Source organism: Carassius carassius, chromosome 41, assembly GCF_963082965.1.
Source record: "Carassius carassius chromosome 41, fCarCar2.1, whole genome shotgun sequence".
Lineage (NCBI taxonomy): Eukaryota > Metazoa > Chordata > Actinopteri > Cypriniformes > Cyprinidae > Carassius > Carassius carassius.
Window position 1 is genome coordinate 13653794 of NC_081795.1, and position 15658 is coordinate 13669451.

Consider the following 15658-nt stretch of genomic DNA (forward strand, 5'->3'; position numbering starts at 1 on the left):
CGCTAGTACCCTCTAGTGACCGGAGCTGAAGAGTACTAGGCTAACCTTACAGTCTTTCTGATATTTACTCCACACATCTTTGCTGAGCCCTCCAGAGGCTTCACAGGGCTTGTCCGGAGGGATAGTGTTGTGGTTGACCAGTGCTGAAAGGTGCGTCCTCACAGTGGACAGGTGCCGACAGTAGGCCAGCCCTACAGATGGAAAAGGGGCAAAAGAGCATTACAGTACTGTATGCACAGCAGAGGGGGTTTATACTTATTGATATGAATAGTTACACAGATTTTCTTTGGACTTACAGCCATAAAATGCTCGAGACACAATCTGTCTCTTCATATTTTGGCACAGCATCTTCAGTGGAATACTGGACACAGAAGGGAAACATCCGTTACATCTTTCAATACAAGAAGACTAGCCAGATGCTTTTGCTAAAATATATGCAAACTACAGCCAAACTGCAAATGTATTGCACTCATTCAAATATTTAACATATGGTGTGTTTGTTTTTAATTTGGGGACCTTTATATCCAAGGGAAAGTGACTTGTCTTGGAAATTCTTCATTATGCTTTTAGCACGTTTTGCTACTCAAAGCTGTTTATGTATCAGTTTTAATGTCAGACTTTACATCTGACATCCAAAACATAAAATATTTATTGTGTGATAATGATTTATACAATCTTCATCTTATATATTCACACACACACAAACACAAAAGGGCTGTCTGTCAGATGTGGCATCATTTTCACTATAACCAACAATATTATCACTAATAAAGTTTTCACTATGGTTAGTGTCAGAGTTAGTAAAGACCTTGAGATGAAAGAAAGAAAAATAAAGAAAAATATCACCCTACTGTGTCATTTCCAGTCATTTAAAATAATAATGTGTATGTGTGAAAATATGATTTAATGGTACATATTTAGGACGCATTAAAGGCTAAGCAAGACAAAGTTGTCTTCCATTTTATTCCAAAAATGTTAAAAATGTATTTTCCACCGCATAATAACAAAAACAATACATAGTGGAAATTACAATATTATATACAATTATATAATAAATATGATTAAAAGAGTGTACTTTAAGCTGGTATGTATAAAATGCATTAAATTGCTGTTTTTAAAACTTTCTATTCGTCAAAGAATCCTGTAAAATAATTAATCATGGTGCTCACAAAAACATTTTTGTTTAGTTTCTTCAGTAGCAAATCAAGATATTAGAATGATTTCTGAAGGATCATGTGACACTGAAGACTGGAGTAATGAATGCTGAAAAATCATTTAAAATAATTAAATTACATTTAAATTACATTAAAATACAAAACAGTTGTATTTAGTTACTTAACAATATTACTGTTTTTATTGTATTTTTTGACAAATAAAACTCCCCAGGACCAGAGGTGTAAAAGTACAGCTCTCTCACCGGTCATGCATGCAGGTACAGCTCGCTGGAAGCTCGACGGAAGCGTTGCTGCCCCCAGTGGAGCAGGACAGACAAGATGACATATGACTGGTGCACTCGCCCTGCTGCCATGACAACGGGCTGCCGCCAAAACCCTGCATCTCCTGCATCATGTCCCCGTGGTCTATTAGGGCGTGGGAGTGGAATACACAGAAAAGAGGCAGAGCGAGAGAAAGAGAGAGGAAATAAGAGATGAATAAGCAAACATGAAACCTGCTCTAGTAACCTGACATTTGAAGAACATATTTGAGATATACCACTATTAATATTACTAGGATCATTGAAAATGGCTATTTTCTTTCCTCTCAAAGCTACTCTACAATAAGAAGCTGTTGTACAGTGGAAAGCTACCATCCGGGGATTCACTGCACATCCCAGACACCATAAAACATCTCTACTGGAAATTAGGCTCTCACAGCTGGACTGGAACGGCCATAAAGCATCAGTTTCAGCTCGGAGCTTCAGATTCACTGAATTTCAGGCCTCAGCTCAACCATGAGATAATTAAGGAAGAGTAAATTGAATCCTAACCTGCATTTGAATATATCTGATTTGAATGTTTTATATTTTTAGCAGTTTGTTAATTCTGAATGATATTCAGATTAGGGCTGTCAGTCAATCTAAGAAATTAATTACATTAATTAAACGATATCAATAAATTAATTAAAATGAAATAAAATAACTCACATATCAATTTTGATTGAAAAAAAAACATCTAATTTAGAATAATTTAAAGACATTATTGTGGTAGATGTAAATCGCTTAACAGACATTAAGAAAAGTGTCTCTAGATGTTGATATATGTGTTTTATTTCCATTTTTTTATTTTTTTACATAAAACTATCAGTTTATCCATAGGGGCTGTTTACACACAGCTTGCTTTTGCATTAGTCCATGTACTATGTGCATCAGCAGAGTCAAGTCTTTTAGTCAAAGACAAGTTTTTTAGCATCTCTCACCATCAGCACTGTGGTTTTAATACATCATATCTCCAGTTTAAAGTAGTTTGGCTTCATAAATGTATCTTGATATCCCTGTCTTCTGTTCGATTCTGTTGTTTTTAGTAAGAACACATTGCCTGCAATCCATAAGTGTGGTTTATGTACTATAAGCTTGAAGTGCTCTGTTTAACGTTTAGGTGTTGGGCATAATTAACTGTATATTTTGTTCTATTTAAAATAGTACAACTAAATTAAACATGATAAATTGACAGCCCTAATTTAGATGTAATTTTCTTTCTAGATATTACTTGATGTCAGAAATGGTATTAAACACACATAATGAAAACCAAGCAAACCTGAAGAATAAGGATATCCAAAACATGCATCTATGAGTGAACAGAAGGAAAAGGTATAAAACAATGCGGGGATATCATGCCAGGAGACCTGCCAATCATTCGATCAGTCAATCACAGTGTCACAAATCAAGCCAGGCACTGGCAGAGCTTGGAGAGGAGTATAAAAGGACAGACAGTAACCATTCCTACCATGCTGGATGCATCAGATTAAACAATGACAAAAATCAAAACTAATAAAGAAGAGGAATGTATACTGTGTGTATATAAAATGTGAAGAGATTGAATGAACTGAACCAAAAGAGTCAATAGTAAACGTAAATGCTCTTCACCTTAATTCTTCAGGTTGGAGCTGGTGACCTGCTAAACACTGGTTGTAACCAAAATAACAAGGTGGACGGAGAGCATGTATTCACTATCTGTCCCTAAAAGTCTGAGGCTATGGGACTTTGGTGAGGCTATGATCGAATGGGCGACGCGTTCACGGAACAATTCATGTCTCTACTACACCAGAACCCCACAGGACCTTACTGATATAATGAAAGGTGACTGCAGTTAGTGAAGAATTACAGTGAACAGCATTGCAGAAAACTGGCTCAACACAGGAGGAACACCAAAACAACAACAACAACTCAAACCAAAGAGGAAAAGAGGGAATTCATAAAGGGAAGAAGACACAGTTGTGACAAGTAAGCAGTGGAGCACATTCGCTGCAAAGATTAAAACAAAAAAGAAATAACACATAACATGCAGAATCAACATGCAAAGCCCTCGAGCATTTGGCAGTGAAACCATATAAAGACATAGAACCTAAAAATAACCAGGACTTCTCTAAGGATTTACTCATGTCAACCAAAGAGTGCAAAAGGAAAACAGCAAATCATCGGAAGCATTGCTGCCTGGCCACCACAGTCAGGCCCAACAGTGCGGAGAGGAGGAGAGTCTGAACACTATTCAGTCCCGCACATCATACCTCCTAGGTCAGTCAGGTAGTGTTGGTTTATGTGTGTGAGAAGGAAAAAGGACTAAGGCAGAGTAGTAGTGTGACAAAGTGTGACAACGTGGCAGGGCAGTGGAAGCTCTCCCAACTGTGAGAAAGGTTAGTGTAGGTAACCCCCGGCAACGGAGGCGTGGAGGATAAAGAGTGACGACAGAGGAAGAGAGTGAGTCAGGGGGGGGGGGGGGAGATGTGCACCGTACTGACCTTACACACAGACACACACTCACACACACTTCAGTTACGAACCCAAATGTAAAAAAGGGGTATTCAGGTTTTGTATGCATAAACGAATAATGTAATGTTATGTAATATAATATAATATGTTTTAACATTCATATTTTATAAATTAATTAAAATTAAATAAAACGTTTACATTATCAGGATCGGACTGTCTTTGTTGTGTTTTCCCTACCCACATGCTCATTATGGTTTCCGTGTTCCTGGTCTCAGTTTGTCAGATTAGTCATTCTGTTCACCTGTGTTCCACCCAATTGCCTCGTTAAGTTATGTATTTAGTTCCAGTTAATACGTTATTCCTTTGTTGGGTCCACCAGTTGTGTACGTATGTCTTCCTTCCCTTCCAAGTGTGGATTTACACTGTGTTGGATTTAATAAATGACAGTCCTTCGTTCCTTCTGGCAGTGTATCGTGACAGAGGACCCGATCTAAACAGTTAATTCTGCATGTTTCCCCTCTGTTAGTTTTCTGTTTTCCAATCAGTGTTTTTTGTTTCCGTAGTGTTTCCTCCTTCATGGATTCGTTTAGGCGAAAGGATCTTTCCTATTGGAGTATGTGGTTGAGTACAGTCAGCTCGCTGTTTTAACAGCGTTCGACGCTATCCTGAACTCACTGTTCTGGATCATGGCAAATTACCATCGATCTCCCAGACACCACTGGACTGAGCTGGAAGGAAACAATCATCTGGTGTCTGGAGAGTGTCTACCCCCCATTCAGAACACTGCCAGACCCAGAGCTGCCCCAACCAATTTACCAACCTGCCGCCTTTCCTTGCTCCTCTGTCGTTGAACTCTGTCCCTGCCGTTCCTGAGTTTAGCCTAGAGAAAGTTCCTGTTCCCATGTCTAGCCCAGATAAAGTTCCAGTTGTCAAATCAAACCCAGTAAGGTCTCCATATCCATGTCCAGCCCAGACAGGGCTCCTGATCCTGAGTTCAGTCCATCGGCTCTCCGTTTCCGTCTTGGCTCTTCCTCCAAATGCTCCACCTTTGTTGGTTGGCACCCTGGAGTAGCTCTTCTTCCTCAATGGCTTCTCCCTCTGTCTGCTCCACCGTGGGTCACCATTATGGCTGTGGCCTGGGTCCTTACTGTCATCTCCCTGGCTCCTTACTCCGTCTGATCTGCCCTGGCTCCTCCGGTTTCCTCCTTGGCTCCTCCCTCCATCGTCACCTCTCTGGACTCTGTCTGCCAGCCTTTCCCTGGGTGTCCATCCTACTCCTGAGCCTCCTTCCAGTTCCCAATCATCGTTCTATTGGTTCTACGGCACGAGGTTGCACCTTACGGGAGGGGTGAAAAATGTCAGGATTGGACTCTCTGTGTTTGTCCACATGTGCTCGTTACCCAGTTCCTCCCATGTTTCCTGCCCATGGTTTTCCTGTTCATGCTCTAGTTTTGTCTAATTAGTCATTCTGTTAACTTAACGAGGCAATTGGGAGGAGCAGAGGTTATTTATAGTCTGTGCGTTCCTCCTTTGGGTCTACCAGTTTTGTACGTGTGTCTTCCCTTCCAAGTGTGGATTTAATAAATGACAATTTTGTTTATCCACAGTTCCTTTGTTCCTTCGGGCAGCATATCGTGACATTATGTGAATTAAATTAATAATTAGAATTATTCGGCATAGTTATTTAAGGTTAAAACTATATACATTTTAGCAAAATATATTTGTTACACAGATAAAAATAGTGCTTATAACTATTTTATTACATTTAATAAATAAAAGATAATTATATAATATTTTTACATTCAAATTATGTAAAAAAAATTTAATAATTAGTAACTTTATGACTTGGTTATTTTGGGTTAGAACTATATACATTTCAGGAAAATAGACTTGTTATAAATATTACAATTATAACAATTTATTACATTTAGATTTATATAAATTAAGCTGCTGTATGTTACATTTTAAATGCCTATAATACCCAACATAGGAGTGGGTGGCATTTAAGTCAAATTTATGATGTAATCTGCGCCAACACTGGGTTAATGTCTAAATCTACATTCTTAAGTGTTGTTTAATGGATTTTCATTGGGCCAATATCTGTTTTACGTACTAAATGTACATTTTCTGCATACTCAAAAGTATATTTGTATTCCTTTGTTCTATTGTGCAGTGGAATGTATGTGTGCCCCACTCACTCACGGTCTTGTGCCACTTGACCTAGCAGCAAATATTACCATAGTTACCATGCATACAGATCAGGTCAACAACTTTAAGAGTGACAAGTGAGCCATGACGCCTGAGGCGCATATTGTGTCTCAATCTGCCCTCACTGACTGACATCCGGCCACACTGCTGGGTCGCTGCTTGTGGGAACCAGGTAACAGTTAGGATGGAAAGAAAGAGGGAGGAGGGGAAGGATGAAAGGAGGGAGGGAGAATGAAGTGGGCCAGTGGTGATAAAAACCTTTCATGACATTAGGATCTGTGAGGTTCCGTGAGCAGATCATAGAGATCATAGCGTGAAGTCTATCTTCCTCCTCCTCATCGTCATCCAGAGAGGGCGCACGACTGCCCGTGGTGTGGTGGTAGTTTATAGTGACAGCTTGGGCAATAAAAGAACACAGTTTAGCACCTGCCTCTGAAGCCAAGTCGCATTCCACTCACACACTGCAAAAAAATCATTTTTAAATCAGTACTTTTGTCTTGTTTTGCTGTAAAATATATAAACATGTTTAAAATGAGCAAAATTACAAAACATATTAATACTTGTTTTAGAGAATGCATCTTGAATTAGCATTTATTTTAACAGTTTTTTCTTATTTTAAGCCTTATTAAATCTACATTTATTAAACCGCTTATTGTTAAATGGTTAAATTTAAAAGTAAAAAAAAATGTTTAAGATTTATGATCAAAACAGAAAAAGGTAATCTTAATTTTTAAATTAAAATCTTAAAATTAATTATAAATTAATAAAAACGTATTTCAAACCATTTTATTTTATAATTATTATTTATTGAATTAAAAATGTAATTCAAGATATTTTATTTGAAAACAAGGCTTTAAATCTTAAGTGATTTAATTTCTCAAGTAAATGGTGTTTTAAGAATGTTTAAATATTTGAACTGCAAAACAAGACAGAAAAGAAATTAATTTTTTATATATATTTTTTTGCAGTGCATACATACACAGATATAAAAAGGAGCACTGACATCCCAGTCATCCCAGTCAGAAAATCTAAAGGCTTCATCTAATACTCACATACCTCCCAGCAACCTCCATAACGGCTGTTATGTTCCACAGAAAAGTGAGAACAAAACACACAGACAACAATGATATGCGGGGATGGTGTCTGATGCAGCCCTGTTCAGCATTCACACATCCGGGAAATCAGGTCTGGCTGAACAGTGGCTACGAGTGACAAATGATTCAAGATGGCTATATGAGTATTTAGAGCGTTTAAGATGTAGAATGGCCCCCCAAAAAGTACTTCTTAAAGTCACACTTAAAATAATATGAATTTAATTATAATGCAAGTTTCATGCATTTTATGTTGGTTTTAAAGTGTTTAATGCTTTTGGGGTCACTGTGGATGGATGGATGGCTGGACAGATATTGTGTGTGTGAAGAGAGACAGAGATGTGACGAGGACAGGCACATTTCTGCTAAAACTCACTTGAGTCGTGATGGTGCCCCGGATAGACGATGCGAAACACATAGTCTGCAGCGACCTGTTCCTCTCCATCTCCATCCTGATCCACTAAACGGGCCACACTGTTCCTCTTACGAAGCTTAGGGAAGACTTTGCCCTGTTAGGCAAACACAGAGAGTCATAATCAAACTAAACTTAGCTTCTCACTTCAACTAAGGAACATTTTGTTATTCATTTGCAATGTGTTTAATCATTAACTGATGGACTGGAGTCGTGTGGATTGCTTGTGGATTATTATGATGCATTAATCAGCTGTTTGGACTCTCATTCTGACGGCACCCATTCGCTGCGGAGGATCCACTGGTGAGCAAGTGATGTAATGATAACATTTCTCCAAATCAGTTCCAATGAAGAAACAAACTATTCTACATCTTGAATGGCCTGAGGGTGAGTAAACGTTCTGCAAATTTTCATTTTTGGGTGAACTATTTCTTTAATGAATTGGATGTTTGAAATGCTGCTGACTCATCTAAACATTATGTTACATGATAGATCTAAATACCTTCTGCAGCAAAACACTCACCTTGCCCTTCTGGGACCAGAGTGGGGGTTCAAGCTGACCACGGGGCAGTAGACCCGTCTCCAAACAGGACAGGAAGGCCAGCAGGTGACCCCCAGGAGGGAAATGCAGAGGAGGCCGCTGGATCCCATCCTGACTTACTAACACCAGAGAACCCCCACAGTCCACTGAGAGAAATTCACATTTATACAAAAATAAATATAACATAATATAACAGATTAATAATTTTATGTAAAAAAAAAAAAGTGAATTTATTTATTTCAGTATCAATACTTGATACATTAAGCTAAAAATCTGTAAAGTTTAAACGTTAAAGACAAATAAAAAAAAATAATTTAAAATAAAATAAAATAAAATAAAATAAAATTAAAATTAAAATTAAAATTAAAATTAAAATTAAAATTAAAATTAAAATTAAAATTAAAATTAAAATTAAAATTAATTTGTTGAAGCTAACAATTTTGTCAAAGATGTAGACTCACGGCGCTGGTGACAATGAATGCAGACGATCTGTCTTAAAGGCACAGTCAAAGCGTAGTCCCAATAGATACTAAAGTGTGACAAGAGGGTGATAAAAAAAAACATTGAGAAAGAGAGTGAAACATTTTCTGTTAAAACAGAACAGCAACCTAACAGTCTTTTCAGTGAAATAATCAGTGTTGTTTTGCTCACATTTAGATGTCTATTTGTTCCTTACAAACGTATCTTATCATTACAAACCAGCAATCAGCACATCAGGACACTCAACTTATGTCTTTCCTGTCCATCCTCTGTAAAAGTAATTACTTTATCCTACATACCAATCTCGGACCAATCAATTCAGTTCCTACATGTCAAGTACAGTTTTGGCAAAATGAATCGCAGTGATTGGTCATCACAAATCATACCAAACTCTTCCGGGATTTCCCCCTGTGTGTGTACAGGATATTTTACCTCTTCTCCAGGTCACAGTCTCCCAGAGTTCCATTGATTAGCTGATTGGGCGTCCACTTCAGCGTGAGTGTTTCAGCCGTCTGATGAAGGGACAGGTAACCACGCAGCACCTCCATGTCCTTCTTCTGCAAAAGAACAAAGTTGATTCAACACAGCGGCTTCCCCAACTCCTCTAAAATAACTGCCATAATCAGCAGCCTTACACGCTTTTCTTTGTTTATAAGCTAACATACAAAGAAAAGAGCAACAAAAAGGAGAAAAAGGTGTCATATTAAAAGAATAAAAAAAGTGAGTGTTATAAGCAATAGAGTGCCATAAATAAAACGTCTATGACGATTCACTGTGATGGTGAGAGCTGTGAAACGCATCAGGTTTCCAATTAAAATCCAATTAAACCTGTATCACTGCAATCCTTTTGGCAATGGTCGTTTACACTATTGATTTCAGCAAGTCTTTGCCAGACCCAGCACTCTCTGTGCCCAGTTGCATCAGTCACCGTTGCAAATCTCACAAACACTTTCATGCACACATCCAGTCCATGTCTGACTCATTTGATGACAAATCTAATGTGGTGTAATGGCTAATCCAGTCTGCCTTTTCCAGTTCACAAGAGTAGCCAACTAGCAGCTGGGAAGTCAGCATGGGCCGCAGAGCTAAAAATGTCAGGGAAAGCCATTTGACCATTCATTACACAAGGGAAGATGACATTTTGAATAGTTCTACCTACCTACAGTACACCACTGAGGCTCAATTCCCATAACCATTGATTAGATTGATTGATTAGATGAGATTCACTGATCTACAATCAATCTCTTTTTTAAAAGCCATCTAAAGATCTGTAGATGCAAATCAAATCAAGTGCATTTGCATCTGTGTGTCTGTGTACTGTCTTACCGGTTGAACGAGCACATTGTTTTTTCCGTAGAGCAAGTGAACGCGTGAGTTTTGGTGCAGGGATTCAACATACTCTCTGGCCGAGGCTGCAAACTTGTCCTCAGACATGCTTCCTGAGGACTGACGCTTTCGGATCTGAGGATCAACAAATGAATATGAGATATTTATGCAGTTTAAATTAATTATTTACTAAAACAAAAATAGTGCACAATCACCCCTATATGTATGATATTCTCACCCCAAGTGCAGGTCTGCGGCCCGGCGACACTTCTTGGCCCCTGTGGGCCCCGTGAATGCGATGCCGCTGGACCAGCTCATTGGCTGAAGGGTCTGTCCAGAAATGATCCAACGTCTTGAGCTTAGTGTACTCCAGAGCGCAAGGCCCAGCTAAAGATGAAAAAATATTAATTTCACATTAAACAAATTGTAATGTGATAACATATTGTGATGAAAAAACATACCAGAGAGAATTATAATAAAATACTGAAAGCTAATATTTGAACACAATTTTTTGCAATTTCATGTTCTTCAGTGATTTATAATTCTCTATTAGCTGCATTGTGAGTAGACAGAGTGTGTTTTATGCATTAGATCAACTTACCCAGGAGTGCCGCCAGTATAGGGCCAAACACTGAGTCATGCATGAGGGCCTCCTTTTCATAATACTTACTACAGACACACACAAACAGCAAACACACAACGTGTATGTCAATAACCAGAGTCCTCTTTCAAAGGCTGAACAAATAACACATTATTTCACAAGCTCCATGTGACAGTTCAAACAATCACCATGGACAAAGTATATAGTTCAAGCCTTAATCTTGGCAAATAACACTTTGCATAAGAGAGATGAGCAACGCATGTTATGCAGTCACTATTATTTAAGAAAAAAATAGGCATGCACAGATATTAAAATTCCATCTGATATCAATAAGTTGATTATTTGAAAATGTTTCATGTTATGCTGAAAACAGATGAATGTATGGTATTAAAATTCTTTATTATTTGGACCCAATAAATAAATCATAAGTCATAAATCAATCATTTTAAATATGCTATAGGCATTGCGACATAATGTAATGATTTTCATTTGTAGACTTGATAAAGATTACAGTGTTTCATTTCTTTTAATCCTAAAAACTAAATCAAACAAATTTGCATGAAATGAAATGCAGTACTGATGCTAATTACCTTGCATTATCCACAATATACTGCACAATTGTGTCCAGGACTTTATCAAAGAGGGCCGTGCGGACCCATATGTGCTTGATGGCCTGTGCAGAGAGTGGCTGAGGCACTTGGCCAACGGAGGAACCCTGCCTCCGGAGGGGCTCCTGTCCGGTGCTCTGGGTTCTCCTGAGAAAGAACATCAATAATACATTCATGCACAAGAATTCAAGTGTATATGACAAAAATGCACACAAAACAAGTCTTATGTCACATTTTTTTCATCACTTAATATTTATATAAATTTAAAATTTTTCTTGGACATTCTTCCAAGAAATTACATGAATTTAAGAAAAAGTAAAAAAAAAAAGTAAAAAAAGGTTTGCTTTTTGCTATGACTAGGCCTTCCTTCAATCATTCTGTGCTTATAGTTGTCCTTATATAACCTGCTAAAATCCCATAGTTACATTGTCTGGCCTCATGAAAGAAGCAAGAGACACAAAAGGGATTATGACTGTGCCTGCCAGTGGGTGTTTCGAAGTGTTTGTGAGTCCATATACTTCTCCATACAGCATCTCGACAGGATGACCTGGCTGCTCATCTACAACAGTGCAGGAGGGCCAGCAGAAGTCACAAAGCCCACTCGAACCCCCTGAGCCATTCACCCATGGGATACAACACACATATTCACACAATGACAGGGACAGAGCATGTGTCATCTCTAAAGACTCACCTAAGAGCATTAAAAGAGATAAATCCCACAGATAAAAGACTAAGTAACACAAGAGCCGGAACATCTAAAAGTAGAGTTGCATCATAGGTCATAGAAAACGTCTCAGGTTACGAATGTAACCATGGTTCCCTGAGAGGGAACGAGACACTGCGTCCTCTGAGGGGATACTATGGGGAACACCTCGTCGTGATCCGTGTCTGAAGCATACTTTGAAAAACGCCAACGTGTTGGCCGGCGACAGCCTCTGACATCACTACCAGCGCGACTATAAATACACGCCCGTAGGACCCGTCACTATCTTCTTCGTGAAGCTTGCGTCCGAAGCATGGCAGGGAGCTAGAGGACGCAGTGTCTCGTTCCCTCTCAGGGAACCATGGTTACATTCGTAACCTGAGACGTTCCCTTTCAAGGGAACTTCGAACTGCGTCCTCTGAGGGGACACTATGGGGAACAATATACCCACGCCGCCATGCTGAGGGGAGTGCAGACCAGAATCATGGCAAACACTAAGTACCAACTCTACCGCTTTTCACCGGGAGTCGCCCCTGGGACGGTCTGACGGCGGCCTTATGACATTATCCCTTACGGCCAAAGGCCTAAGCTACATACCCAACTTATCCTGTAGGGCCCTGGCCCGGGGTAGAGCTAAAGGCTTGGAATCACAGAGATTCCTTTAAAGGGATACGGCTAAGAGCCTGGCACTTTCCTCTACCAAGTCTTTGCCTGTCACACAGGGGCTACTGCTAGCTTTCACAAAACCTGCCGAAAGGGCTGTCCCCACAGCACTCTAGTAGCGGCGCCCTGTTCTAGATAGGTATCCGAGGATACCTAGGTGGAGTGGTGCCCAAGATGAACGGGGCTTAAACCAACTCAAGAAAGGGCACGAAGCAGCAGCGCGAAGCCCTTACCATCTAGGGATTTTAGAAAGAACGCAGAGACTAGCGTGCGAACTTACCACAATGTGGATTTCAGAAAGTGCGCAAAGACTCCCGTGCACACTTACCATAACATGGATTTACAAATACTGTTCTAAGGAGGGGTTCTCGTGGAACTCTGTCAGAGCAGCTTGTAGAAGAATGGCCCGGGAGCAGAGCAATTGGAGGCCTCAGCCCCTGCCTCAGCAGGATGCCTGCTCTCACAGAGCGTCTCAAACAGTATGTGGTACTGGAGCGCTCTGAAGAACCGGGAATCAGTCTCCCAAGAGAGGAAGACTCCGAGCTCCGAGCAGCATGCTCATAGGTGACCCTTTCAGAAAAGGGGAGCGCTGCTGAACTACCCGAGAATTGCCCACACAGCCCCCCCAAGTTGAGGGGGCTTGGGGTGTACAATAAGTACACACCGGTTGGATGAAGCCCAAGGAACACCGGGGCGAATTATCCCAAGAAAGGGAACGAAGTGGAGCGCGTAACCCTTACCATACAGGATTTTAGAAAGTGCGCAGAGTCTTGCGTGCACACTTACCACTTTACGTGGATTTCAGAAAGTGCGCAGAGACTTGCGTGCACACTTACCACTTTACGTGGATTTCAGACAGTGCGCAAAGCGTTAACGTGCACACTGACCACCATGTGGATTTGAGAAAGTACACAGGCAAGCGTGTGTACTGAAAGGTTACCTGACAACCACAGTATGTGGGAGCTCACATTCAGAGAGGCCTGTGAAGCCTGCTACCTGATAACCACAATATGTGGGAGTTCACCTACAGAGAGGCCTAGAGAGGCCTACTATCTGTTACCAGATAACCACTTCAGTGGAAACTGAAAGCAATGTGGAACTCGACTCCAGGGAGGCCTGGTGAGGCCTACTACCTGACAACCACAAATCGCGGGAGCTCGTTTTTTAGGAAGCGCACAGTATGTGGGAGCTAAATCTCCAGGGAGGCCTGGTGAGGCCTACTACCTGGCAACCACAGTATGTGGGAGCTCGTCTTCAGAGAGACCTGATGAAGCCTACTATCTGAAAACCACAATGTGCTATTTAGTGGAACGCACAATATGTGGGAGCTAAATCTCCAGGGAGGCCTGGTGAGGCCTACTACCTGGCAGCCACAGTATGTGGGAGCTCGTCTTCAGAGAGACCTGATGAAGCCTACTATCTGAAAACCACAATGTGCTATTCCGTAGAAACGCATAGTATGTGGGAGCTAAATCTCAAGGGAGGCCTGGTGAGGCCTACTACCTGGCAACCACAGTATGTGGGAGCTCGTCTTCAGAGAGACCTGGTGAAGCCTACTATCTGAAAAAGCCACAATACACAATATGCTATTCCGTGGAAACGCATAGCCTGTGGGAGCTAAATCTCCAGGGAGGCCTGGTGAGGCCTACTACCTGGCAACCACAGTATGTGGGAGCTCGTCTTCAGAGAGACCTGGTGAAGCCTACTATCTGAAAAAGCCACAACATGCTATTCCGTGGAAACGCATAGTATGTGGGAGCTAAATCTCCAGGGAGGCCTGGTGAGGCCTACTACCTGGCGACCACCGAACGTGGGAGCTCACCTTCAGAGAGACCTGGTGAAGCCTACTATCTGAAAACCACAATATGCTATAGAGAGGAGACGCACAGTATGTGGGAGCTAAATCTCCAGGGAGGCCTGGTGAGGCCTACTACCTGGCAACCACAGTAAGTGGGAGCCCATCTTCAGAGAGACCTGATGAAGCCTACTATCTGAAAAACCACAATATGCTACCCCGTGGAAACGCATAGTATGTGGGAGCTAAATCTCCAGGGAGGCCTGGTGAGGCCTACTACCTGGCAACCACAGAACGTGGGAGCTCACCTTCAGAGAGAACTGGTGAAGCCTACTATCTGAAAGGACCACAATATGCTATTTATTGGAGACGCACAGTATGTGGGAGCCAAATCTCCAGGGAGGCCTGGTGAGGCCTACTACCTGGCAACCACCGTATGTGGGAGCTCACCATCAGGGAGGCCTGATGAAGCCTACCACCTGATAACCACAATATGTGGGAGTCCACCCAGCCCCTCATGTTGAGGGAAGCGATGCTTGAGGTGCATAACAAATACACACTGGTTGGATGAAGCCCAAGGAACACCGGGGGCGAATCATCCCAAGAAAGGGAACGAAGCGGAGCGCGTAACCCTTACCATAGTGGATTTCAGAAAGTGCGCAGAGTCTTGCGTGCACACTTACCACTTTACGTGGATTTCAGACAGTGCGCAAAGCGTTAACGTGCACACTGACCACTATGTGGCTTTGAGAAAGTACACAGGCAAGCGTGTGTACAGAGAGGTTCCCAAGCATCGCAGAGGCGCTGGATCGCACGGGAGCGGTGAGCTCCAACCCTCTTTTCTAGGCGAGGGGAGCATCACCTGAGGCAGTAAATACAGAGCTTCTTGCCGTAACCACCACCTCCCCGGATGCGCCAAGCGGCCAGGCGGCCCCTCAGGGTGACCTGGCCGGACATCTATGGAACTCCCTGCAGTGCTGTGCCAATTCTTTGGCCACCTAGCTACTGTAAAGGAAACTCACAGAGATGGTTAGTAGACATATAACCACCAGCAGACCGTCCACCTAACCTCGATCAGGTGGAAAGCTGGTGGCTACAGGGGAATTAGGCAGGGGAGGACAAAAAACAGAGGTTAAAAACAGAGGTTAAAAACATCCGGAGCTACTAGGTCATCCTACCGCTCTGACCCGGGCGAGGACGCTGCCTCGTCCGAATCACGTCCCTCAGACCCTGCTTACCGCTCCGTGACCCGCGGTTCCTCTTGCCCCTGCCCTTAGGCGGGGGAGGAGCGCGAGCCGCAACACT

General features: G+C 41.6%; 1 protein-coding gene across 2 annotated transcripts in view; it reads right to left on the reverse strand.

Moving 5' to 3' along the window:
• Positions 1-15658, reverse strand: part of LOC132122787 (small G protein signaling modulator 2-like) — a 52896-nt gene that overhangs the window by 5436 nt on the left and 31802 nt on the right. The window contains exons 4-15 of one of the 2 annotated variants that reach the window (XM_059533201.1): positions 11175-11339; positions 10585-10652; positions 10222-10370; positions 9984-10118; positions 9090-9214; positions 8639-8706; positions 8160-8323; positions 7601-7733; positions 6392-6529; positions 1418-1580; positions 297-361; positions 46-191 (exon numbers count right to left, since the gene is read on the reverse strand). In XM_059533201.1, coding sequence (XP_059389184.1) covers positions 46-191; positions 297-361; positions 1418-1580; positions 6392-6529; positions 7601-7733; positions 8160-8323; positions 8639-8706; positions 9090-9214; positions 9984-10118; positions 10222-10370; positions 10585-10652; positions 11175-11339 — 1519 coding nt within the window. The remainder of the gene's footprint in view (positions 1-45; positions 192-296; positions 362-1417; positions 1581-6391; positions 6530-7600; positions 7734-8159; positions 8324-8638; positions 8707-9089; positions 9215-9983; positions 10119-10221; positions 10371-10584; positions 10653-11174; positions 11340-15658) is intronic. The other variant, XM_059533200.1, reaches the window with a different exon arrangement.